General features: G+C 39.6%; 1 protein-coding gene across 2 annotated transcripts in view; it reads left to right on the top strand.

The window, feature by feature from the left end:
- Positions 1 to 9,841: 9,841 nt before the first annotated feature.
- LOC100659993 (prostaglandin-E(2) 9-reductase-like) overlaps positions 9,842 to 27,665 on the top strand; it is a 51,297-nt gene continuing 33,473 nt past the window's right edge. Inside the window, exons 1-5 of one of the 2 annotated variants that reach the window (XM_003410602.1) lie at positions 9,842 to 9,925; positions 14,744 to 14,911; positions 16,664 to 16,780; positions 17,396 to 17,473; positions 21,235 to 21,357. In XM_003410602.1, the coding sequence (XP_003410650.1) occupies positions 9,842 to 9,925; positions 14,744 to 14,911; positions 16,664 to 16,780; positions 17,396 to 17,473; positions 21,235 to 21,357 (570 nt within the window). The remainder of the gene's footprint in view (positions 9,926 to 14,743; positions 14,912 to 16,663; positions 16,781 to 17,395; positions 17,474 to 21,234; positions 21,358 to 27,665) is intronic. The other variant, XM_010590769.1, reaches the window with a different exon arrangement.

The following is a 27,665-nucleotide window of genomic DNA, read 5'->3' as shown; positions in this document are numbered from 1 at the left end:
GCACCCAGTGCATATGGTTGTAATGACTAGGAGGCACCAATTATCTTTGGACTCCTGTCCCAGGTGGCTAGATGATGTTGGCAGTCCTCAGGCCACTGATGTGGGTAGGTGAGGACCCTGCTTAATATGCGAAGCAATGTCAAACTTCAAAAATTCACCTCGCCACCACACAGCTGAAACAGTTGAAGCCACATCTCAAATACAAACACAGTTGCAGCCTGCAAACAAAGGCCTAATCTCCTGAAATTGTCCCTCACAGGTCCATGCAGGGGTGAAAGGTATTCAAAGTCTGTGGACCATTTTTGCCTGGACAGGAGCCACTTTTTCCTGAGCCCCCAAGCTTAATGGAGCTGTCAGATTATCTTTTCCCCCAATTGTTAATTTATTCCTTCTCCAAGGCCAGGAGAATGGCTCAGGTGCACGGCAGGATCTATCTCAGGCCCAGGGAAATTGACAGTCACTGAAACCTGCTTGGGGCCTGTGGGCTCAGTGAAATAAACACAAGTATTTAGCTTGTTCCAGAGGTGTGAGTAAACCCTGCTGCTTGCTATCTCTCCCTCAGGAAACTGCATCCTGAACACTACTGCCAGTACCCACCCCCACTGTTGCTCCAGCAGTTTGTGCCTGAGGGCCACTGGTTCCCACCGAATAAGGTCCGGCAACTACTTGCTGCTTCCGAATCATGTCTCCCTCCCCCTCCCACTCAATCCGATTTCCTAACCATGCCTTTGATGTTCAGGGCCCCTAGCTTGTTATATATATAATCATTTCACTTTTTGGGGTGGGTCTTCATTGTAAGAGGGATTGCTGGAAGCGTCTGACTACACCAGCATCTTGGCCCCACCTCCAGCCCATACTGTGCTTTTCTAATCAACACATTAATATCCTCTTGATCTACATTTTTAAATTCTTCTTAAATACAATATTTATATTTTTCATTTTTAATGGCTTCATGATATTCCCTTACATCGGTAATCCTAGTGTTCCCACAAATTCCTGGAAATTTCAGTTCATTCCAGTTTTTTTCTTTTATGAATACTGCAGAGCAAGATCATAAGTTCTATACAATATTTGTCTTCATTTTTGGCTACTTTATGATATTTTTCTAGAAGCTATGTAACTGGGTAAAAGATAAAAAAAACTCTAGGGCTCTGGTTGCATATTGCAAAATGATGTTAATCATTTACACTCTAGGAAGTAAATGATGTTAATCATTTATAATTCAGAAAGCACCATGCTAGGCTTCTTTTTTGCTTGTTGAAGCCTTGCTAAGACTGGATATTCTTATTGCAGCACAAAGAAAGCAGAAAGAAATATAACTTTGTAGATAGGAAAATTAAAACGATAATTTTTCTTTTAATTTCCGCTTTTGATACTTTATTGAGAGTTGACGTCTTGAAAATAGCTCATGGACCATTTGTTTAAATTGTTTGCATGTACATGTACTGGGGTGTGTGTGTGTGGTCTAAGATACTGAAATGTTTCGAATAGTGCACGATCAAGAAGCGGATTCACCATCAGCAAAAAAAAAAGAGAGTTACTGTAAGGAGTTTCCTAATCTAACAAATGATCAGTACGTACTAAGTGAATGTTTTCTAATAACTTAGGATAATGTGTGGTAGATCTGAAGAGAAAATTTACTAACCCAAGATATTAATCATTATAGAACAATTAAGAATTTATCATTTCAGAAAAATTAAAAATTACCTTTGAAAATAAAATTAGTCAAACAGGGACAATTCTGTTTGTACTCCATGGAATACTGCTTTAATCTTGGGTAGTCCTACATGGCATTAGATAAGAGTTGACATGGGCAGATGGAGAGTTGCTCTCCTGTTGCTCATATCTCAGGGAAAGCAGAGGAAGGAAAACAGGCTCTGCTTAGTCAGGAAACTGACAGAAGGTGGATGTCAAATGTCATTGTGTGAAACTCATTCCTATCCTAGGATTTGGCACCTATGCATCAGCAGTAGTAATGATAGGGGTCTTAGAGATGAAGATTCAAATGAGAACAGCCCCAGGGTGAGTAGGAGCCTACCTGGGTTGTCACATCCCCAGTTCCTGTGTGACTCTGGGGGACTCACTGGGGTCTCAGTTTCACCAGGCTACAACTATTCCATGGATAAAGTGAGAAGGTGGACAGTCTTCACTCAGTGCTTCTGGGTCCAATGTGTCATCAGCTACAGATTATCCTGAGCTTTAGATTTTCTTCCTGTTTCCATCAAAGTCATAGCTTGTCAGAAGAGATGAACCTCAGCAGTCAGGCACACTACGTGGCAGCTGCCTTGTGTTGAGAATGATTGCAATAAGAGGTTTCTCTGTATACTTCTATAAACCAAGAAATCTTTCCTCCAATCAAGGAGACATGATGAACAGCAATCTTTGAGGTCAATGAGAAGATAATATCCATATGCCTACAAGGAAGACCAGTTATTACAGCCATTATTCAAATTTATGCACCAACCACTAAGGCCAAAGATGAAGAAATTGAAGATTTTTACCAAATTCTGCATTCCGAAATTGATTGAACTTGCGATCAGGATGTACTGATAATTACTGGTGATTTGAATGTGAATGTTGGAAACAAAGAGGAAGGATTGATAGTTGGAAAATATGGCCTTGGTGATAGAAATGATGCTGGAGATCTCATAACTGAATTTTGCAAGACCAACGACTTCTTCATTGCAAATACCTTTTTTCCACCAACATAAACAGCAACTACATACATGGACCATGCCAGGTGGAATACACAGGATGCAAAGGAACTACAGACCATCAATTACTCAAATGCAAGTTAAGTTTAAATTGAAGAAAACTAGAGCAAGTGTATGAGAGCCAATGTATGACCTTGAGTATATCCCACCCGGATTTAGAGACCATCTTAAAAATAGATTTGACACATTGAACATTAATGACCAAACACCAGATGACTTGTAGAATGACATCAAGAACATCAGACATGAAGTAAGCAAGAGGTCATTAAAAAGACAGAAGAAAAGGAAAAGACCTAAATGGATGTCAGAAGAGACTCTGAAACTTGCTCTTGAACATCAAGCAGCTAAAGCAAAAGAAATAAATGATGAAGTAATAGAGCTGAACAGAAGATTTCAAAGGGCAGCTTCAGAAGACAAAGTATTATTATGATATGTGCAAAGACCTGGAGGTAGAAAACCAAAAGAGAAGAATGCCCTCAGCATTTCTCAAGCTGAAAGAACCGAAGAAAAAATTTAAGCCTTGAACTGCAATACTGAAGGATTCTATAGGTAAAATATTATACAACGCAGGAAGCATCATAAGAAGATGGAAGGAATACAGAGTCACTATATCAAAAAGAATTGGTCAACATTCTACCATTTCAGGAGGTAACATATGATCAGGAAGTGACGGTCCTGAAGGAAGAAGTCCAAGCTGCACTGAAGGCATTCGTGAAAAACAAGGCTCCAGGAATTTATGGGATACCAATCAAGATGTTTCAACAAACGAATGCAGCACTGGAAGTGGTTACTCATCTATGCCACAAAATTTGGAAGATAGCTACCTGGCCAACTGACTGGAAGAGATCCATATTTGTGCCTATTCCCAAGAAAGGTGATCAAACTGAATGAGAAAATTATCGAAAAATAGCATTAATATCACATGCAAGCAAAATTTTGTGAAGATCATTCAAAAGTGGCTACAGTAGTATATCAACAGGGAACTGCCAGAAATTCAAGCTGGATTTGGGAGAGGACATTGAACCTGGGATATCATTGCTGATGTCAGATGGATCGTGTCTGAAAACAGAGAATATCAGAAAGAAGTTTAACTATGTTTTATTGACTGTGCTAAGACATTGGACTGTGTGGTTCAGAACAAATTATGGATAACACTGGGGAGAATGGGAATTCTGGAACACTTAATTCTGCTCTTGAGGAATCTGCACACAGATCCAGAGGCAGTCATTTGAACAGAACAAGGGAATACTGCATGATTTACTGTCAGGAAAGATGTGCATCAGGGTTGTATCCTTTCACCATACCTATTCAATCTGTGTGCTGAGCAAATAATCTGAGAGGTTGGACTATATGAAGAACGTGGCATCAGGATTGGAGGAAGACTTTTTAACAACCTGAGATATGCAGATGACACAATCTTGCTTGCCGAAAGTGAAGAGGACTTGAAGCACTTACTTATGAAGATCAAAGACCACAGCCTTCACTATGGATTACACCTCAACATAAAGAAACAAACATCCTCACAACTGGACCATTAAGCCACACCATGATAAATGGAGAAAATATTGAGGTTGATAAGGATTTCATTTTACTTGGATCCCCATTCCACACCCAAGGAAGCAGCAGTCATGAAACCAAAGTCTGGGGAGGTGAGTCCAAGTTGGGAGAGCAGTCAGGTGCTTCCAGTAGTCCTTCTTACAACAAAGACTTGAAAATACAAGTGAGCCGATTATATATACGACAAGCTAGGATCCCTAATATCAAAGGCAAAGTTAAGAAATTGGATTGAGCAGCAGGTGGAGGGAGAGAAGGTTCTGAAGCAGTGAGGATTTGCTGGACCTGACTAGACAGGAACCAGCACCCTGCAGAACCGATTCTCTGGCGTGACAGTGTCGGGGTTAATGGTAGTATTCCAGAATTGTTTTTCATGGTGGGAGGGAGCGAGCTGCACAGAGTCTACTTACACCTCTTAGGATTTTTTTCTCCATTTATGTATTTTTAATTTTTGTATAATTTATTTTATTATTATTTTGTGTATACAGCAAAATATATACCTACCCAACAATTTCTACATAAAATTCAGTGACATTGATTACATTCTTGGAGTTGTGCAACCATTCTCTCCCTCCTTTCCTGAGTTTTTCCTGCCCCATTAAAATAAACTCATCTCTCCTTTACGATTCTTGTCTGATCTTTCAATTATCTGTTGTCAGTTTGATCCCATAGGGATAGATCTTGGAAGAGCATAATCTTCAAGGCAGATATTCTTCACTAGTTAAGTGAAACAGTTATTTAGTTTTAAAAAGACTTCATGGGATATTTTTGTTTAAGGTTTAATATTCTCAGGGCAATAGTTTCAGGGTTTCATCCAGCCTCCATGGCTCCATAAAGACTGGATTTCCATGAGAATTTGAAAATCTGTTCTGCATCCCCTGCCCCTCATTTTTGATCAAGATTCTTCCATGGAACTTTTGATCAAAATATTCAGTGATGATAGCCAAGCACCATCCAGTTCTTCTGGTCTCATGGCAAAGGAGGCAGTTGTTCATGGAGGCAGTTAACAGATTTTATTTCTTCCTCCTATTTCTGAACCCTTCCTCTGTTGCTTAGACAAATAGAGACCAATTGTTGGGCCTTGGATGGCCACCTGCAAGCTTTTAAGACCTCAAGCACTATGAGATGAACTAGGAGGTAGAACAGAATCCTTAAACATGTTATTAGGCCAATTAACTCTGATGGCCCTTGATACCATGACCTGAAACCTCCAAACTGAGGAACCAAATTTCATAAGGTGTATGGTCTTACACAATAGCCTCAATAGTTACTGTTTTTTTTTTGTCCTTGTAAATATATCTGTCACATAACTTTTTTGCAGGTATACAACTTATCAATAGCAATTAATCAGCTGTGTAAACATACCTTTAAGCAATGTGATTTTACCATTACAGTAAACCAAAACTCAGTGCTACATATGCAATACCTGCCTTTTCCCCTCCCACCCACCCCTAAGAACATCAAATAAACTTTGGTCTCTATACAGTTGCCTGTTCTTGTCTTTTTATATGTGAGGTCTTTTATTCGTTTTTTGATGATCTGCCACCCTGTTTCCCAAAATGGCTGTACCATTTTGCATTCCCACCAGCATTGGTTAAGGATTCCAATTTCCTCACATCCTTGCTAACATTTTTTTTTTCTCTCTTGTTAATTTTTTGCAATCCAGTAGGAGTTCAATGGCATCTTACTGTGGTTTTGATTTGCATCTAACTGATGTCTAATGAAAATTGAGCATCTTTTTGTGTGTTTGGTGGCCATTTGAATGTCCTCTTTGTTGAATTGTCTATTCCAGCCCTTTGCCTATTTTATAATTGTTGTTTTTTGTTTTTAAGCTGTTGAAGTTTTATATATATTTTGGTTATTAGCTTCTTATTGGCTGTATGGTTTCCAAGATATACTCTCCTTTGATAGCTTGTCTTTTCACTTCTTTTGTAAAGTCTTTTCATGAACAAAGAGTTTTAATTTTTATAAGGTTCCACTTTTTTTTTCTTTTCCTTTTTCTATTTTGTTCTTTGTGTTTTTTTTTTTTTTAAACTGTGTTAGATAACTCATTGCTAAAAGCTAGGCCTAATCATCTTGCCTCTGCATTTTTTCTGATAATTTTAGGGTTTAAGTTCACACATTTATGTCCTTAATTGATTTTGAATTTACTTTTGTACATGGTGTGAGGCATGGATCCTGTTTTATTTCACTGTACCTGAAAATCCAATTTTCACAACACCATTTTTGAAGAGACTCTACTTTCCCATCGAATGGACTCAGCAGCCTTATCAAAATTATTTGACCATGGTTTTGTAGGTTTATATTTGGGCTCTGAATTCCATTCCATTGGTCTATATGCCTATTTTTAACCAGTACCAGGCTGTTTGATTACTGTAGCTGTATAATATGTTTTCAGATCGGGAAGAGTGAGTCCTCCTATCTTGTATTTCTTTTTCAACATTGCTTTAACTATATGGAGTCTTAAAATTCCACATAAAGTTGAAGATTGGTTTTTCCATTTCTGTAAAAAAGGCTGATGAAATTTTGATTCGGATTGCGTTGAATCTATAGATTACATTGAATAGTATTGACATCTTAACAATAGTAAATCATCCAGTCCTTAAACATGGAGCATCTTTCCATTTATTTACATCTTCTTTAATCTTTTCTAGCAGTGTTTTATAATTTTCATTGTATACGTCCATCATATCTCTGGCTACATTTATTCCTAAGTATTTTATTCTCTTGAATGCTACTGTGAGTGGACTCATTTCCTTAATTTCTTTTTCAGATTTCTCATTGCAAGTGTATAAAAACCCAAGCAATTTTATTTGTTGACATTGTACCCTGCAAGAGTACCAAATTCCTCTATTGTTGTTGTTAGGTGCTGTCGAGTTGGTTCTGACTTCTGGTGATACTGTGCACAACAGAACGAAACACTGCCTGGCCCTGCGCCACCCCCACAGTTGTTGCTATGCTCTAGCCCGTTGTTGTCGCCACTGTGCCAATCCGCTTTGTTGAAGGTCTTCCTTTTTTTTGCTGACTGTCTGCTTTACAAAGCCTCATGTCCTTCTCCATGGACTGATACCTTCTGATAACATGTCCGAAGGATGTGAGACAAAGCCTCACCATTCTTGCTTCTAAGGATCATCCTGTTTTACTTCTTTCAAGACAAATTTGTTTGTTCTTTTGGATGTCCATAGTATATTCAATATTCTTTGCCAATACCACAATTCAAGGGCATCAATTCTTCAGTCTTCCTTGTTTGTTGTCCAGCTTTCCCATGCATATGAGGAGATTGAAAATACCATGGCTTGGGTCTGGTGAACCTCAGTTTTCAAGGTGACATCTTTGATTTTCAACATTTTAAAGAAGTCTTTTGCAGCCAATTTGCCCAATGTAATACATCCTTTGATTTCTTTTTCTTTTTTTTATTTTATAATGCTTTAAGTGAAAGTTTACAAATCCTCAGTCTCTCCTCTGAAAATTTATACACACCTTGCTATGTACCCCTAGCTGCTCTTCCCCTAATGTGACAGCACATTCTTCCTCTCCACCCAGTATTCCCCGTGTCATTCAACCAGCTCCTGTCCTGCTCTGCCTTCTCATCTGGCCTCCACACAGAAGCCGCCCACAAAGTCTCCTGTGTCTGCTTGAACCAAGAAGCTCACTCCTCACTGGTATCATTTTCCATTTTATAGTTCAGTCCAGTCCGTGTGTGAATAGTTGGCTTCAGATATGTTTCCAGTCTTGGGCTAACGGAGGGTCTAGGGGCCATGACCTCTGGGGTCCCTCCAGTCTCAGTCAGACCATTAAGTCCTGGCTTCTTATGAGAATTTGAGGTCTGCATCCCACTGTTCTGCTCCATCAGGGATTCTCTGTTGTGTTTCCTGTCAGGGCAGTCATTGGTGGTAGCTGGGTACCATCTGGTTCTTCCAGTTTGAGGCTGGAGTCTCTGGTTTATGTGGCCCTTTCTGTCTCTTGGGCTCATATTAATCTTGTTCCTTTGGTGTTCTTCATTCTCCTTTGCTCCAGGTGGTTTGAGACCAATTGGTGCATCTTAGATGGCCACTTGCTAACATTTAAGACCTCATATGCCAGTCATCAAGGTGGGATGCAGAACGTTCTTAATACATCTTGTTATGCCAACTGACCTAAATGTCCCCTGAAACCATGGTCCCCAGACCCCCAGCCCTGCTACTCTGGCCTTCGAAGTGTCTGGTTGTATTCAGGAAACCTCTTTGCTTTTTCACATAGTCCAGTTTTGCTGAACTCCCCTGTCTTATGTGTTGTCTTTCCCTTCTTCTTAAATACTATATATCTTTAATTTTTAATGGCTTCATGATATTCCCTTGTATCAGTGCATCCTAGCATTCCCCAATATTCATAGCAATTTCAGTTGATCCCAGTGTTTTTCTTTAGTGAATACTGAAGAGGAAGATCATAAGTTCTATACAATATTTGTCTTCATTTTTGGCTACTTTATGGTACTTTTCTAGAAGCTGTGTAACTGGGTTAGAGATATGAACCAAGTCTTTGTTTTTTCGGTTTTTGGGTAGGGCTCTGGTTGCATATTGCAAAATGATGTTAATCATTTATACTCCAAGAGGCAAAATGACATTAATTATTTATAATTCAGAAAGAACCATTCCAGACTGCCTTTTTCAGTTGAAGCATTGCGAATTCTGGATATTTTTATTGCTGAATAAAGAAAGCAGAAACAAATATAACTTTGTAGATGGAAAAATAAGATGATAATTTTTCCTTTAATTTCTGCTTTTGGTTCCTTTTAAAGAGTCAATGTTTTGAAAACAGCTCACAAATCCTTCGTTTAAATTGTGTGCGTGTGTGTGTGTGCATGTGGTGTGTGTGTGTAGTCTAAGGTATTTAAATGTTTCTAATGGTGCGCCATTAAGAAGGGGCAACACCATCAGCAAAACACAAAAGAGTTAGCATATGAGGTTTCTAGTCTAACAAATTGTCAATACTTATTCAGTGAATATCTTGCAATAATTTAGTATAATCTGTGTTATATCTGAAGAGAATAATGCTTTAACTTTGGCCCCTCCTACATGCCTTTAAATAACAGTGGACCTTGGAAGTTGGACTGTTGCTTTCCTGTAGCTCATATCTCTGGGGAAAAGCAGAGGAAAGAAAACAGGCTCTGCTTAGTCAGTACAGTGACTTTCATTGATTTTCTTCATTCTCCTTTGTTCCAAGTGGGATGGGACCAATGGATGTATCTTAGATGGGTGTGTGCAAGCATTTAAGACCTCAGAGATATTAATTATTATAGAATAATTAAGAATTTATCATCATAGAACAATTAAGAATTCTCTTTGAAAAAAAGCAATTAGTCATGCAGGGGCAATTCTGTTTCTACTCCATAAAAACCAAAAAAACCAAACCCATTGCCATGGCGTTGATTCTGCCTCACTCAATGGAATAATGCTTTAACTTTGGCCACTCCCACATGCCTTTAAATAACAGTGGACCTTGGAAGTTGGACTGTTGCCTTCCTGTAGCTCGTATCTCTGGGGAAAAGCAGAGGAAAGAAAACAGGCTCTGCTTAGTCAGTACAGTGACAGAAGATGGATCTCAAACATCAATGTGTGAAACTAAATGATGGTCACTTCATCCCTGTCCTGGGATTGGGCACCTATGCACCAGAAGAGGTAAGGATAGGGGCATTGGAATTGAAGATTCAACAGAAAACAGCCCCAGGATGAGTGGGAGCCAACCTGGGTTGTCAGATTCCCAGTTCCTGGGTGACTCTGGGGGACTCACTGGGGTCTCAGTTTTACCAGGCTATAGATATTCCTTGGATAAAGTAAGAAGGTAGACAGGCTTCACTCAGTGCTTCTAGGTCTGATGTGTGGTAATCTACAGTTTATTCTGGACATTAGTTTTTCCTCCTGTTTCCTTAGATGTCACAGCTTGTCAGAAGAGGTGAACCTAGCAGTCAAGAACACCGCCTGCTATCTACCTTGCACTGAGACTGAATGCAATGGGAGGGGTTTCTGTGCACAGTTCTATAATCCAAGAAATCTTTCCTCCTACCAAGGAGACATGATACACACCAATCTTTGAGGTAAAGGTCCTGGAAATGAAGCTGCATAGGAATTGTGGGAGATAATTTGCATTTTGGTGCTGAGCACCAGGCAACAAATGGTGCACTGGACTGAACCTCGTTTCCCTTATATGTCTCTCACTGCTGAGAAACTCATCCTAGAAGGAAAGATAACAACTTTTTATGGGAAATGCTACAATCTTAAAAGACCAAATCTTCAATTCCCGGTCCTTGTTAAGGTACATTAGATTTGAAGCAAATAAGTAGAGTGTGTCCCCTCGTAGAAGAGGGAGCAAAGGGAACAAGTCACTAGACTAGAAGCCAGATAATTTGCATTCTAAATTTGTCTTTCAGGCCACTTAGCTTTGTGACAATGGACTAGTGACTGAACTTTTGGGTCTCATTTTTCTCATATGTAATACAGAAGGAAATATTCAAGAAATTTTATGAAGGACAAGTGACAGGTATTGTCTGCTTTGTAGTGCAAGGAAGGTGAGGGAGATAAGGTTCAAGGACAGCCCTGAGGCTTCAGACATGGTAACTTCCTCCTGTTGGTACACCCAAGGAAGGAGCATGGCTGGGGTCCCTCAGAAGGCAGTAAGGACTGGATATCTAGTTCCCAACGATTAGGTTGAGAAACAATGCTTCTTAAATACTTAAAAAGACATCAAAAACATTTTGTTTCATTTTTCTTTTTTTCCTTTATCAAGGGCACTCTAAAATCGGTGTCCAATTTTTAGTAAACAAACCAATAATTTCACATTTCACTATTATCACATCTTTCCTAATTTAATTGGCCTTGGCTTTCAGGGAAGACACCTACTTTACTAATCTCTTAAAACTACAGTTTCTTTCTTATGTATGGATCCATATTCTAGACTACACACTTTTTTTTTATTGTGTTTTAGGCAAAAGTTTACAGCTCAAATTAATTGCTCCTACAAAGATTTATACACATATTGTTTTATGACATTAGTTACAATCCCCACAATAGGACAGCATATTCCCCCTTTCCAACCCTGGTTCCCTGTGTCCATTCAACTAGTTCCCATTTCTTCTTGCCTTCTCAACCTGCCTCTGGACAGGAGCTGCCCATTTGTTCTCCTGTATCTGATTGAACTAAGAAGCACACTCCTCATACGTATTATTTGTTTTAGAGTCCTGTCTAATCTTTATCTGAGGATTGGGCTTCAGAAATGGTTTCAGTTCTGGGTTAACAGAGAGTCTGGGTGCCATAGTTTTGGGGATTCCTCCAGTGTCTGTCAGACCATTAAGTCTGGTCTTTTTAGTGAATTTGAGTTCAGCTCCACACTTTTCTCCTGCTCCATCAGGGGCTTTCTGTTGTGTTTCCTCTCAGGGCAGTCCCCGGTGGTCCACAGGCACCATCTAGTTCTTCTTGTCTCAGGATGATGGAGTCTCTGGTTTATGTGGTCCTTTAGTCTCTTAGGCTAATATTTTTCTTCTGTCACTGGTTTTCTTCATTCTCCTTTGTTCCAAGTGGGATGGGACCAATGGATGTATCTTAGATGGGTGTGTGCAAGCATTTAAGACCTCAGATGCCACTCCCGAAAGTGGGATGCAGAACATTTTCTTAATAAACTTTGTTATGCCAATTGACCTAGATGTCCCCCAAAACTATGGCCCCCAGGCTCCAGCCTAGCTACTCAGGCCCTGAAAGTGTTCGGTTGTGTTCAGGAAACTTTTTAGCATTTACTTTGGTCCAATTGTGCTGACTTACCTTGTATTGTGTTTTGTCCTTCCCTTCACTGAACATGTTTCTTGTCTACCGTCTAGTTAGTGAATTCCTCTCCTCCCTCCCCGCCCTCGTAACTATCAAAGAATAATTTTTTCTGAGTTTAAACTTTTTCTTAAGTTTTTATAATCGTGGTCTCATATAGCTTTTGTCATTTTGTCACTGAATAATTTCACTCAGCATAATGCCCTCCAGATTGATACATGTTGTGAGATGTTTTGTGGATTCATCAGTGTTCTTTATCATTGCATAGTATTCTATTGTGTGTATGTACCATAATTTGTTTATCCATTTATCTGTTGATGGGCTCCTAGGTTGTTTCCATCTTTTTGGTATTGTGAGCAACGCTGCAATGAACATGGATGTACCTACATCTGTGTTATGGCTCTTATTTCTCCAGGATATATTCCTAGGAGTGGGATTGCTCGATCATATGGTACTTCTATTTCTAGCATTTTAAGGAAGTGCCAAATTGTTTTCCAAAGTGTTTGTACCATTTTATAGTCCCTCACAAGCAGAGTGCATAAGTGTTCCAGTCTCTCCACAACCTCTCCAACATTTATTATTTTGTGTTTTTTGGATTAATGCTACCCTTGTTGGGGTGAGATGGTATCTCATTTTAGCTTTGATTTGCATTTCTCTAATGGCTAATGATCATGAAGATTTCCTTATGTATTTTTTAGCCACCCAAAAGCCTCCTTAGGTGAAGTGCTTGTTCATATCCTTTGCGCATTTTTAATTGGATTATTTGTCTTTTTGTTATTGAGGTTTTGCAGTATCTTGTAGACTTTAGGATTAGACCCTGATCTGACACATCGTAGCCAAAATTTTTTTCTCAGCCTGAAGATTGCCTTTTTACTCTTCTGGTGAAATCTTTTGATGAGCGTAAGTGTGTGATTTTTAGGAACTCTCAGTTATCTAAATTCTCTTCTGGTGTTCGTGCATTGTTAGTTATGTTTTATATTCTGTTTATGCCAAGTTTTAGTGCTCCTAACATTGTCCTTATTTTTTCTTCCATAATCTTTATCATTTTACATTTTATATTTACATCTTTGATCCATTTTGAGTTAGTTTTTGTGCATGGTACAAGATAGGAGTCTCTTTTTTTTTTAACATATGGATTTCCAGTTATGCCAGCACCATTTGTTATCTTTTCCCCATTTAGTGAACTTTGGGCCTTTGTCAAATACCAGCTGCTAATAGGTGGAGCATGTTTTGTTGTTGTTGTTGTTAAAGCCAGGAGACTTGTTCAGGAGTGGGTAGCCCTGAGTTCTGGCTTAAGAAGGGTGACAGCTGTTGAATACTGCTGAACTGGTGTCAGAGCAGAGCAGGGTGGGGGATGGGTGAGGGGAAAAAAATCACTTCTCTGTGAAACTCCTGTAGGTGGAGGCATTATTTTGACCTCAAACAGTAGGTTAGACGCTTGCATTTAACTTTTGTTCATCCACCACCGCTTCCACCCAGCTCCAGAGGCTTGAGCAGACTCGCAGCCGCCCAGCCTCACCCACTGTGGTGAGGTGTGCCCTAAATGCTATTGCTGGCCTCAGTCTACGTGTGCCAGCAAGCTTGTGACTGGCACTTCACTGCTTTTCAATTATCTCTCCTTCCCCCCACCACTCAGTCTGACTCTTCAGCTTTGTTTTTGATGAACAGGGCTCCTAGATTGTCATATATAATTGATTCACTTATTTTTTCTGTTCATGGTTGTAAGACGGACACCAGGAAGCCTCTGACTATTCCGCCATCTTGGCCTCGCCTCTAGACTACACATTTTACACCCACTATTTAGCTCTTGTATACAAATAGATATGAGTTGGAATCGCCTTGAAGGTAATGGGTTTTTTGGGTTTGGGTATACAATCCTTTTGTAAGTGGACCTTACAAAAAGGATTAACAGTAGAGTACTATCCATAGGGTCACTCTGAATCAGAATCAACTCGACGGCAGTGGTTTTGGTTTTGGTTTGGACTATCCATAGAATGTTTTGCTTTCTAGGTTGGCCCTGACTGGCATCCAGAAATAGGATTTCAGGAGGGATCTCATCATTCTCTGCTTAATAAGGGTGTTTGTGTGTAAACTATTTGCACAATGAAGTTATGCATGAATAGCTGCTTTCCTTCTGGGTGTCTGGCTTTTTGGTATGTGTAGAGAGACAGTACCTATGTGACTAGCCCCCAGTAAAAAGCTTGGGCATTGAGCCTCTAATGGGCTTCCCATCAGACAACATTCCTCATGTGTTGTCAAAATTCCACCCTGGAGGAATCGAGTGTATTCTGTGTGACTCCACTAGAAACACTTGGAAGTCCTCCATGGTATCCTCTGTACTTCCCACCATACACCGTGTCCCTTTGCTGGTTTTGCTTTGTGTTACTTCACTGTAATAAATCATGCCCATGAAAACAACCATTTACTGTAAGTTCTTTAGTGAAACCCTGACTAGGTGTGGCCTTGAGAGTTCCAATGCCAGTGAAAAGCTTCTGAAGGGTTTCCTGGGATGCCCAACTTCATTTCTAAAAATCGAAAAGTTCCAAGCAAACCAATGGGTACCTTACATGCAGAACTAACACAAGACATGAGGGAATGGTTCATTCTGGTGAAGGGCAGTGCTTGTGGCACCAACTACCTCTCAGTTGAGTAGGTCCCTGAATATGGTTTTTTGTTTTTCGTTAGGTGCCTAAGAGTGAAGCTGAGGAGGCAACCAAATTAGCTATTGATGCTGGCTTTCGTCATATTGACTCAGCTTACGTGTACCAAAATGAAGAGGAAGTTGGACGAGCCATCCGAAGCAAGATAGCTGGTGGCATTGTAAAGAGAGAAGACATATTCTTCACTTCAAAGGTGCTGTGTACATGGTGTGCGTGTGTGCATATTTATGAAGTGATTGTGTCTGGAAATTGGTTAAATGATTGGTTGAGTGGTTTGGTGACTTATGCTTATTTCTACACTTTCATTCACACATATTTACTTGATAAAACTAGTATCAAAAGAAGAGAGAGGTGATGGCTTTCTAATCATTGCTATGTTTAACTTTTATGTCTTTGAAGTATTTCATTTTCTGAGCCTCAGCCTAAAGCAACTGTGATTTTGCATGAATGATAGAGTCACACAGATCTATGATCAAATTACAGCTTTTCTTATTATCAGTGTGACATGTAAAATTTCTTAACATTTTGAATCTCAGGCCTCACCTTTGTCCATACCCAGAATAATATAAGAAAGCTATGGCAGTATTAAACAAGATATAGGCAATCCTTAGGTTGCTAATGAGGTGCATTCCTGAAGGTGGCATTAAGAATTTGTAGGCAGCTGGGACAGGTACTTACGGTTCTTATGTAGACTTACGTTAGTGCAAGAAAAGGCTCGAAGGTTTTACAATGATTTGAAAGCTGCACACGCAACAAGTGAAGGTGACTGTGATGAAGAACTTGTTGCAAGTAGGGGTTGGTTCAGTTGTTTCAAAGTGAAGACAAATTTACCTAGCATTAAAGGGCAAGTGCAAATTGTACCTAAGTCAGACTTTTGTAACCTGGGCACTGCCTGAATTGTGCCCAGCACGTATTAACATATTAAAAATATTTTTTTTCCTTCAGTTATCGACACGAAAAAAAAAAAAAACACGAAAGAGATACTAATTCTTTCATCATAGGGTTGAATTGAGGATAGAATCATAAGAAGTTTGTGAAACTGTTTTGTATTCTCTATTAAACATAATTCAGTTGATGGGCATAATTGTTACTTGATAATGATAATTATCTCTTGAGTCACTTCCTTCTACTGTTCAGTAGATGTACTGACAATACATTCAAACTCATAATGGTGTTTATGTGAGTCCACCCAACCCAGTGCCCTCGAGTCGATTCCGACTCATAGCGACCCTATAGGACGGAGTAGAACTGCCCTATAGAGTTTCCAAGGAGCACCTGGTGGATTCGAACTGCCAAAGCTTTGGTTAGCAGCTGTAGCACTTAACCACTACGCCACCAGGGTTTATGTGAGTAGAGTAGGTAAAAGGGAACCCCAAAAGAAAGGCAGTTTTTACCCCTGTGACATCTAGTTTTCAACCAGTAGAAAAGTAAACATTAGGAGAAGCAAGACAATAACTTTCCAGGAGGTGAACATTAAACAAACTGTTGCAAAATGGGTAGAGATCCCCTCTTTGTCTATTACCTGTAGTGGAACCCTTCCAGCTCAGCTGTTTTTCAGTGTCCTCCACTGTATTCAACACATGCAAGAAATCCCATTCCTTTAAGCTGTTTTCATAGGGCAAAATTTCCATCTCATTTAGCTATATTGATCATTTTTTTCTATTTTGTTTCAAAATGAAACCCACATATTTTAAAGTAGCATAATAAATGACTAAGAGTCTGAATAAAACCTAAAGATTACATCTACTCCTACTGATTACAGTCCAGGTTCATATTTGTTCTGACTACATTAGTGACCCAAGTTTAGTTTAACATCAATGATGTTGGCAAACAAAATTCAGCTTTGAATTTGCCGAACACAATCCATATGTCTCCTGTTTCTATACCTCTTCATTGAACTGCTTAGAGTATTAATCTAACACAATTTCCTTCTTGATCACTGCAGCTTTGGGCCACTTTCCTTCGACCAGAGTTGGTTCGGCCAGCCTTGGAAAAGTCACTGAAAAAACTTCAGCTGGACTATGTTGATCTCTACATTATTCACTTCCCAGTAGCTCTAAAGGTAAGAAATCTGCATAGTGAAACCTATGCCACTTTCACTGTCAGTATGAACATCATCTTGCATGGATGGTTGAATTCAGTTTTTCATAGGAGGGCAAGTGGGTTATTATACTGGGGAAGGATCCAAAATAATAATTCATGATTCCTTATTCACCCTGTTTGGTTCATGTGCCTACTCTTGGACCATTGTGTGTTTAGAAGGATAAGGAACTCTGATTGTACAGTTAGAGTTCACTCTGGGTTTATATTGCAATTCATTGTTATGAAAATGAAGAACATGTTACTTATTGCCTTTTCAGGTGAAAGAGAGTCATTTGAGTAAAAAACAAAATATCCTGGGCAGACAGAAGTAACATAAATCAAATATGAGTCCACATTAATACATAAAAAAGTGAGGTATAATAGATGTACAGTAGATAATAGATTATGGGAAGCTTGTCTTTTAAAAGGCGTTCTTTACAACTCTATGCACAAAACATTTTGGAAATATTAGTATCTGGAGATTTCCTGTATCTTCCTCATGCAGGCTTAGTGTCCCAGCCCTAGATGTACCACACAGCATGGCTAGGGGGGCAGACAGTATTTTGTGACATCACACTAATGACTTTTATTCCAGCCAGGGGAGGAGATACTACCAACAGATGAACATGGAAAATCAATGTTCGACACAGTGGATCTCTGTGCCACATGGGAGGTAAGTGCTTGGAGGACAAAGCAAATATGAGTGTCTTAGTCACCTAGTGCTGCTATAATAGAAATATCACAACTGGATGGCTTTAACAAAGAGAAGTGTGTTCTCTCACAGTCCAATAGGCTGGTAGTCCGAATTCAGGGCACCAGCTCCAGGGGAAGGCTTCCTCTGTCTGTCGCCTCTGGAGGAAGGTCCTTGTGATACATCAGTCTTCCCTTGGACTGGGAGCATCTCAGCAGAGGCACCTCAGGTCCAAAGGATGCGCTCTGATCCTGGCACTGCTTCCTTTGTGGTATGAGGTCCCCATGTCTCTCTGCTCACTTCTCTTTTTTATATCTCAAAGGAGATTGGCTTAAGACACTACCTAATCTTATAGACCTCATCAGTATAATTTCTGCTAATCCATTTTATTACATCATAGTGATGGGATTTACAGCATATATGAAATTCATATAAAATGGTGGACAATCACACAATGCCCAGAATTATGGCCCAGCTAAGTTGACAGATATTTTGGGGGGACACAATTCAATTCTTGATAATAAGAATTCCAGGAGAGGGGGAGCTTCATACACATTCTGCACCTGTGTTAACTTAAGAACGTACATATGTATCCTTGACCTCACTTTTCTCCTCTTTAGCATCAGGAATTGGACAAATGATCTCAAAGTTCTCTTGGTGCTTTATTCCTTAAATAGCACTTTCCTGATTATACCAGAGTGTGACCTTCCTTCTGAAAGGAAGTTGACACAATTCCAAGGCTATTGGCACAGAAAGTCAATAAAGCTACTCTTGGAGAATGAAAGGGGAAAATTTTTCTATCTGGTCTAGAAGGGTACAGGAAATTGAATGATAAATTTGAAGCTATACTGGTATAACCATTTTTTTTTTTTTCTATTCATGTGCTCTCAAGACTGATGGGAGAAAAATTTAGAAGAGTGTAGATATTTGGAACATCAAGTATAGTCCTATCTCCACCCTAAAGCTCCCCAGGAAAGGAGAGTAAGATATATGTAACTTTCATGGCCTTTCTCACAGGCTTTGAATAACCCAAAACCCACTGTCGAGTTGATTCCAACTTATAGTGACCCTATAGGGCAGAGTGGAACTCCCCCATAGAGTTTCCAAAGAGCACCCGTAGGATTCAAACTCCCGACCTTTTGGTTAGCAGCCGTAGCACTTAACCACTATCCCACCAGGGTTTCTCACAGGCTTTGAGGGTCTGAAAATAAATTTTTCTAAAATATCTTGTTTTGCTTAACAAATGTGGATCTTGGAGTATCTATTACTGTAAACTAGGTAGCAGCATCACCTCTGGCGCAGACTTTTATTAATAGGCCTAATCAATCAGAACAACATGTGATGTTGACTCGGTAACTTCCAATACCTCACTCTCCCTCTAGTGCCCCATGCTCAGATCTGGCAAATGACTCTCTTCACCTGTCATGGCAGGAAATAAGATCTTCCCCATAGATTTCCTCATGGCTCTGACTCCCTGCCTGGTGCTCAACTTACAATCTGGTGTGTTGTTTGATAAATTAACATTAATTTATATTTTACATTTCTCACCCTACTTCCTTCGGGAATCTAGCTGGGGGCATTTTGACAACCTTGCTATCTTTTCCTACCTTATATGGATTTAGGATTATGCTATTCATCTATTAATAAAAAAATGTATGAAGAAACTATTGTCATCAGAGGTGGTGTGGCCTAGTGAAGCAAAAGTACCTGCCCTCATAGATCTTATATCTAAGTGAGAGGAGACTAAAATAGATAACCATAGAGAGATAAAAAAGTGAAAAAGTAACTGTATGATTTGTCAGATGGTACTAAGTCCATGGAAAAAAATAAAGGAGTGTTCTAGGGGGAGTGGATGGTGTGAGTATTTAGGTAATAAAGACTTCTAAGGGAAAGCTTTATTGATATAAGGACTATTGAACTGCGGTCTGTAGTAAGGTGTGAACCATAGGATTTCCAGGGGAAGAGTATCTGGGCAGAGAGGGCAGCAAGTGAAAAGCCATTCATGAGGTAGAGTGCTTTTGTGTCCAAGGAACACCAAGGTCTCTCCTAAAGCTGGAAGAGAAAAGAGTGGGAAGAGGTGAGCTCAGAGGACAAAGGAGGTCAGAATATGGCAGGCCTTATAAGAATGACTTTGGCTTTGATTCAGCATGAGCTTGAAAGCCATTAAAGGAGTTTACTTTATAGAAGGACCACTCTATATTTGCACTGATAGGTTGAACACTAGCCAAGTGTGAGTCTTTAAATTAATTAAAAATTGTAAAATTTAAAATTCAGCTCCTCAGTCACATGTTTCAATAGCTCAATAGCTATAGTGGTCATCCTATTGTACAGTGTAGATATGTACTATTTCTGTCATCACAGGAAGCTCTACTGGATACCATGTATCCAAATGCTGTGTGGATGATAAACTAGAGGGGTTAGTTAGAAAGGTCCAGGAAGTAAACATTAAACAAAATGTTGCAAAACTGGTAGAGATTCTCTCTTTGTCTATTACCCGTAATGGGACTCTCCCAGCACAGCTGTTTTTCAGTGTCCTCCTCTGTATACAATACATGCAGGAAATCCCATTCCTTTAAGCTGTTTTCACAGAGCAAAGTTTTGATAGCTACCCGTGGCTAGTGGTCACCCTATGGTACAGTGTAGATATGCACTATTTCTGTCATCACAGGAAGCTCTACTGGACTGGACTACATGCATCCAAATGCTGTGTGGATGATAAACTAGAGGGGTTACTTAGACAGGCTCGAGAGGAGGTTCATGAAATAATCCAAATGAGAAATGATGGGATAAATGTGTGAAGGTTATAACAAATGGGTGGTTTCTGGATCTGTTCTGAGAGAAGAGGTGGCATGATGCTTTGATGGATTGGATGAGGTGTGTGAAACTAAGAGAACACTAGTTTGAGTTTGAGGTCCTTGTCCTGAACAAATTGCTGGTGGTGTTTGCTTTGAGTGAGATGAAGACTGCAGGAGAAACAGGTCGGGAGGGAGACTAGAATTTCAGCTTTTGGCATGTTCAGTTTGCAATGCCTGATCAGACATCTATAGAGATGATAAGTTAGTAGTTAGATCTGGAAGTCTATTAATATATAGGTATTGGGGTAAGTCTAAGTCTAGGATAGAGATATCAATTTGTGAGACTTAGTTATGTAGAGAGAATTTAAAACCATGAATATAAACAGATCACTTGGGAGTGAGATGAGGTAAAAAAGCAATGAGGTCTGAGGACTGAGCCCTGGAATCTTCAAGGTTAGAGGCCAGGAAATTGAGACTCTAGCAAGGGGGTAACCTGGGAAGTAAGAAGAGACTCAAGAGAGATCAGTGTTTAAAAGCCATTTGAAAAAAATGCCTCATGGGAAAAATCAATCAACTGTGTCTAAGGCTGCCGCTGGGTGAAAGGGAATATGTCCAGTTGGCTTTAGAAATTCATGACCCTGATTTGGGGTCTTGTGATAGATTAGCATGGAGAGCCTTACTGGAATATGACACAGAGAAAGGGAAGAGAAAATTGAGGACAGTGTGCCATACTGTTGCGTATTTTCCTAAGTATAAAACAATAATTCTATTTTTGTTATCACCATCTTCTTCCAATTTTCTCTGTATTATGTTTGCTCTTTTAGATAATCAAAGCCAGTCACTTTCATGGTCATTTCTAGACAGTTGTTTCTGGTAACAGGGCTCTATCTTCCATTTGTTCTATGGCCAGATCACACAAATTCTTCCTCACAATCCATTCCCCCTCAGGCCCTGGAGAAGTGCAAGGATGCAGGATTGGTCAAATCCATTGGAGTGTCCAACTTTAACCGCAGGCAGCTGGAGATGATCCTGAACAAGCCAGGGCTCAAGTACAAGCCTGTCTGCAACCAGGTGAGGCCCTCATTCCACCAGGTCTGCTTCTGCTTTCCCTTCTTCACATTTTTTTTTTTTTTTGTAATTATGTCTGATATCCTCCCCTTCTATTCATCTACATTTTTGAATTAGAAGTTTCTGGAGAGTAACACCTCCCTAGAATCAGTCACTGGAGAAGGACATCATGCTGGTAAAGTAGAAGGTCAGGGAAAGAGAAGAAGACCCTCAATAAGATGGACTGACACAGTGGTTGCGACAGTGGGCTCTAGCATAGCAATTATTGTGAGAATGGAGCAGGACTGGGCAGTGTTTCATTCTTTGTACATAGAGTCACCATGAATTGGAACTGACTTGATGGCACCTAACAGTAGTAGAACCTCTGTCTGGAAAGTGTTGAAAGGAGCAGATAGGTGTTAAGGTTTGTGTGTGGTTTGCATGCCTGAATTCTTTTTTTTTTGATATCTCAAAAAATAATTTTTTTTTTTAATTCAGGTGTTCTTGACCTATGAAGCACACATGCACAAACAATAACCACAGACTATTGAAGTCCTTCAAGTTAAAGGGATGAAGTTACTAGTTTATAGTTATGATAAAGGTAGAGGAAATCAACTCTAAGGAACATTTAGCAATCTGTTGGGGTAGAGTTAGGGACTGACTCAATCTTTGTCTTGTTCTCTTTGACTTCTACCGTTTTTTTTGCATACATATTTCTGTTTTGCCAAACATTTTCAAAAGGAGTTGTAGGTGTTATACTGGTTGCCTACATACTTGTCTTTGTTGCCTAGTGCTGCTATAACAGAAATATCACAAGTGCATAACCATAAAGAACATTTATTTTCTCACCATTCAGGAGGCTGGAGGTTGAAATTCAGGTCATGCCTCTAGGGGGAGGTCCTTCCTTATCTATTTCAGCTTCTAGTAGTTGCTGTAAATCTTGAAGTTCCTGGTCCTGTAGATACATCTGTCTCTGTTATCTGCCTTCCTCTTCCCTCTTTGTGTGTCTGTGTCTATTTTCACTTTTTGTATCTCAGAAATGATTAGGTTTAGGACCCTCCCTACACTGTTGCTGCCTCATTAACACAACAAAAGGTAACCCCTATTTCTAAACAAGGTCATATCTGCAAGTGCAGCCTTTAGGATCTCAACACTTATTTAAAAAAAAAAACAACTTATTTTGGGGGGAGACAATTCAGTCCATAACAATACCTCAGCATGTATCTTATAAGGATGAAGATATTCTCAGAGAAGCTCACATTTCATTACTACATCTAAGCAATTTAATGATAATTTTCTAATATCATCTAATATCCAGTCCATATTCAAACTTCCTCATTTTATCCCCATGAAACTTTTATACATCTTTTGTTTTAACTGGGATTCAATTGTGACTCATATTACTTTTTGTTATATTTCTCAAGCTCTTTTAATCTGCAACAGTCACTCAGCTCTTTTGCATCCCATAGTATCCAAATGGGTTATTATCAAATATTCTGGATTTATCAGATTATTGTCTTGTGACATTAGATAACTTGTTTCTCTAGTCCCAGTTTCTGTAAACTGGAAGTTAGGGTGAAGACTTTATTATTATTGTTGTTAGGTGTTGGCAAGTCATTTCCGACTCCTAGTGACCCTGTGTACAACAGAAGGAAACACTGCCCATTCCTGTGCCATCCTCGTGATCATTGATATGTTTGATCTCATTATTGCAGCCACTCAGTCAATCCATCTCACTGAGGGTCTTCTTCATTTTCACTGACCCTCTACTCTAGAAAGCATGATGTCCTTCTTCAGGGACTTGGCCCTCCTGACAACATGCCCAAAGTACATGTGACAAAGTCTCCCCATCCTTGCTTCTAAAGAGCATTCTAGCTGTACTTCTTCCAGGACAAATTTGTTCATTCTTCGGGCAGTCCATGTTATATTCATTCTTCTTCACCAACACCATAATTCCAAGGTGTCAATTCTTTTTTGGGCTTCCTTTTTCATTGTCCAACTTTTGCATGCATATGAGGTAATTGAATATACCATGATGGGGTCAGGTGCATCTTACTCCTCAAAGTGACATCTTTGCTTTTTAACAATTTAAAGAGGTCTTTTGCAGTAGATTTGCACAATGCAATACATCATTTGATTCCTTGACTGATGCTTCCACCTGTGTTGATTGTAGATCCAAGTGAAATGACATCCTTGAGAAATTCAATGTTTTCTGCATTTATCATGATGTTGTTTATCGGTTCAGTTGTGAGGATTTTTGTTTTCTTTATGTTGAGGTGCAATCCATACTGAAAGCTGTAGTCTTTGATCTTCATCAGTAAGTACTTCAAGTCCTCTTCACTTTCAGCAAGAAAGGTTGTGTCACTTGCATAATGGAGGTTATTAATGAGTCTTCCTCCAATCCTGATGCCACAGTCTTCTTCATATAGTTCAGCTTTTTGGATTATTTGCTTAGCGTACAGATTGTTGAATAGGTGTGGTGAAATGTTGCAATCCTGATGCACACCTTTGTTGACTTTAACCTATGCAATATCCCCTTGTTCTCTTTGAATGGCTGACTGTGCCTTGGTCTATGTCCAGGTTCTTCATGAGCTCAATTCAGTGTTCTGGAATTCTCATTGCTTGTAATTTTACCCATAATTTGTTATGATCCACACAGTCAAATGCCTTTGCATAGATAATAAAACACAGGTAAACATCTTTCTGGTATCTTCTGCTTCCAGCCACAATCCATCTGAGATCAGCAATGTTATCCCACATTCCATGGCCTCTTCTGACCGCAGCTTGAACTTCTGGCAGTTCCCTGTCAATGTACTGCTGCAACTGTTTTTGGATGATCTTCAGCAACATTTTACTTATGTGTGTTATCAGTGATATTGTTCAATAATTTCTGCTTCTGTTGGATCACCTTTCTTTGGAATGAGCACAAATATGGATCTCTTCCAGTCAGGTGGCCTTAAGCTGTCTTCCAGGTTATGCAACATAGACCTCCAGTGTTGCATACATTTGTTGAAACATCTCAATTGGTACTCTGTCAATTCCTGGAGCCTTGTTTTAGCCAATGCCTTCAGTGCAGATTGGACTTCTTCCTTCAGCACCACCAGCTCTTGATCACATGCTGCCTCCAGGAATTGGTTCAACTTCCTCCAGTTCCTTTTGGTACAGTGACTCTGTGTATTCTTTCCATCTTCTTTTGATTCTTCCAGCTTCATTCAATATTTTTCTCCATAGACACCTTCAATATTGCAGTTCAAGACTTAAACTTTGTCTTCAGTTCTTTCAGCTTGAGAAATGCCAAATATGTTCTTCCACTTTAGTTTTCTAACTCCAGATCATTGCACATTTCATTATAATACTCCACTTTGTCTTCTCAAGCTGCACTCTGAAATCTTCTTTTCAGCTCTTTTACTCCATCATTTCTTCGGTTTGCTTTTGCAACTCTATGTTGAAGGCAAGTTTCAGAGCCTCTTCTGACAACCATTTTAGTCTTTTCTTTCTTTCCCGTCTCTTTAATGACCTTTTGCCTTCCTTTTTTTTTTTTAATAGTGCTTTAGATGAAGGTTTACAGAGCAAATTAGTTTCTCATTAAACAATTTAATACACATTTTGCTTTGTGACATTGGTTGCCAACCCCATGAATGCGTCCACACTCTCCCTTTCTTGACCTTGGGTTCCCCATTTCCATTTGTCCAGCTTTTCTGACTCCTCCTGCCTCCTTGTCCTTGCCGCTGGGCTGGTGTGCCCATTTAGTCCCATATACACAGTTGAGCTACATTTATAATTGTTTGTTTTATGAACCTGTCTAGTCTTTGGCTAAACTGTGAACCTCAGAACTGACTTCAGTACTGAGTTAACAGGGTGTCTGGGTTCCATACTCTTGGGGTTTTTCCAGTCTCTGTCAAACCAGAAAGTCTTGTCTTTTTTTGTAATTTTGTTCTACATTTATCACCGGCTCTGTCCAGGCCTTTCATTGTGATCCCCGTTAGAGCAGTCAGTACTGGAAGCCACACACCTTCTAGTTGTGCTAGGCTCAGTCTGGTGGAGGTTGTGGTAACTGTGGTTCGTTAGACCTTTGGAGTAATCTTTCCCGTGTGTCTTTGGTTTTCTTCATTTTCCCTTGCTTCAAAAGGGGTGGGACCAGTGGACGTATCTTAGATGGCCATTCACAAGCTTTTAAGACCCCAGACTCTACTCACCAAAGTACGACGTAGAACATTTTCTTTATAAACTGTGTTATGCCAGTTGAGCTAGATATCCCCCAAGACAATGGTCTTCAGCCCTCAGTCCAGGAGCTGATCCCTAAGGAAGTTTGGATGTGTCTATTAAGCTACTATGTATTTGCCTTGGTCACGTTGTGCTGACTACCCCAGTATTGTGTTCTGTCTTACCCTTCCCCAAAGTTACCCTTATCTGTCATCTCTCTAGTGTTTTTTCCTCTCCACCCTTCCCCTCCCTTGTAACCATCAGATTGTTTCTTTCTGTGTGTAAACCTTTTCATGAGTTTTTATAATAGTGGTCACCATTTCTTCTGTTCACTTTAGCTACTCAACTTTCAAGAGTAAATTTCTGACATCCGTTCCAGTCTTTTCTTTCTTTCCTGTCTTTTTAATGACCTTTTACTTTTTTTTTCTATGATGTTCTTGAAGTCATTCCACAACTCATCTGGTCTTCAATCATTAGCTTTTAATGCGTCATATCTGCTCTCGAGGTGGTCTCTAAATCGAGGTGGGATTTACTCCAGGGCGTGTTTTGGCTCTAGTGGATTAGCTCTAATTTTCTTCATCTTCAACTTGAACTTGCACATGAGCAATTGATGGTCTGTTCCACAGTCAACCCCTTGCTTTTTTCTGACTGATGACATTGAGCTTCTCCATCTTTTCTTTCCATAGATATAGTCAATTTGATTCCTGTGTTTTCCATTCAATGAAGTCCACAGGTACAGTCACCGTTTATGTTGGTGAAAAAAGATTTTTGTAATGAAGACATCCTTGGTCTTGAAAAATTCTATGATAAGATTTCTGACTTTATTTGTATCGCCAAGGCCCTATTTTCCAACTATCAATCCTTCTTCCTTGTTTCCAACTTTTGAATTCTGATCACCAGTAATTATCAATGCATCTTGATTGCATGTTTGTTCAATTTCAAACTACCAAAATTAGTAAAAATCTTCAATTTCCTCATCTTTGGCCTTAGTGGTTGGTACGTAAATTTGAATAATAGTCTCATTAAATGGTCTTCCTTGTCAGTATATGGATATTATCCTATCACTGACTGTTTTGCACTTCAGGATAGATCTTAAAATGTTCTTTTTGGTGATAACTGCCACACCATTTCTCTTCAATTTGTCATTCTGGCGTAGTTGACCATATGATTGTCTGATTCAAAATGGCCAATACCAGTCCATTTCAGCTCACTAATGCCTAAGGTATTGATCTTTATGTGGTCCATTTCATTTTTATGACTTCCAGATTTCTTAGATTCATACTTCATTTGTTCCATGTTTGATTATTAATGGATATTTGCAGGAATTTGTTCTCATTTTGAGGTGGACTTGCTACCATAGCAAATGGAAGTCCCGAAAGCTCTACTCTATCCAAAGGTCAACTCTAGTTTGAGAAGGCATGCCTCCCCCATTTGTATTTTGAGTGCCTTCGAACCTGATGGTCTCTTCTTTCTGCACCATACTGGACAGTATTTCACTGGTATTCATAAGGTTTCACTGGCCAATTTTTTCAAAAGTAGACTTCCAGATCTTTCTTCCTAGTCTTAGTCTAGTAGCTCTACTGAAACATGCCCACCATGGGTGATGCTGCTAGTATTTGAAATACCAGTGGCATAGCTTCCAGCATCACAGCAACACTTAAGCCACCATGGTACGGCAAACTGACAGACATGTGGTGGAAGACTTTATTAGATTCAGGTTAAACATTTTTGTCAAGAAAATTTCATTAAGTTGCTGGAACACTGGTGGTGCAGTGACTTAAGCATTTGTTTGCTAACAAAAGATCAGCAATTTGAATCCACCAGCCACTACTTGGTAGCCTATTGGGCAGTTCTACTCTGTCCTATAGGGTAGCTATGAGCCAAATAAACTCTACAGCAGTAGTTTGTTTTTTTTTTTTTTCCAGGAAGCACACGGAGCCGTGGTGGCACAATGGTTAAGAGCTCTGTTGCTAACCAAAAAGGCCAGCAGTTCAAATCCACCAGTCACTCCTTGGAAACCCAATGGGGCAGTTCTACTCTGTCCTGTAGGGTCACTATGAGTCAGAACTGACTCAGTGGAAATGGGTTTAGGAGGCATGTGTTGACAAATAGTCCCATCATTAGTGATG

The sequence above is a fragment of the Loxodonta africana genome, chromosome 4, assembly GCF_030014295.1.
Source record: "Loxodonta africana isolate mLoxAfr1 chromosome 4, mLoxAfr1.hap2, whole genome shotgun sequence".
Lineage (NCBI taxonomy): Eukaryota > Metazoa > Chordata > Mammalia > Proboscidea > Elephantidae > Loxodonta > Loxodonta africana.
Note: the sequence above shows the minus strand (reverse complement) of the source record. Positions and strands in the feature narration are given on the sequence as shown.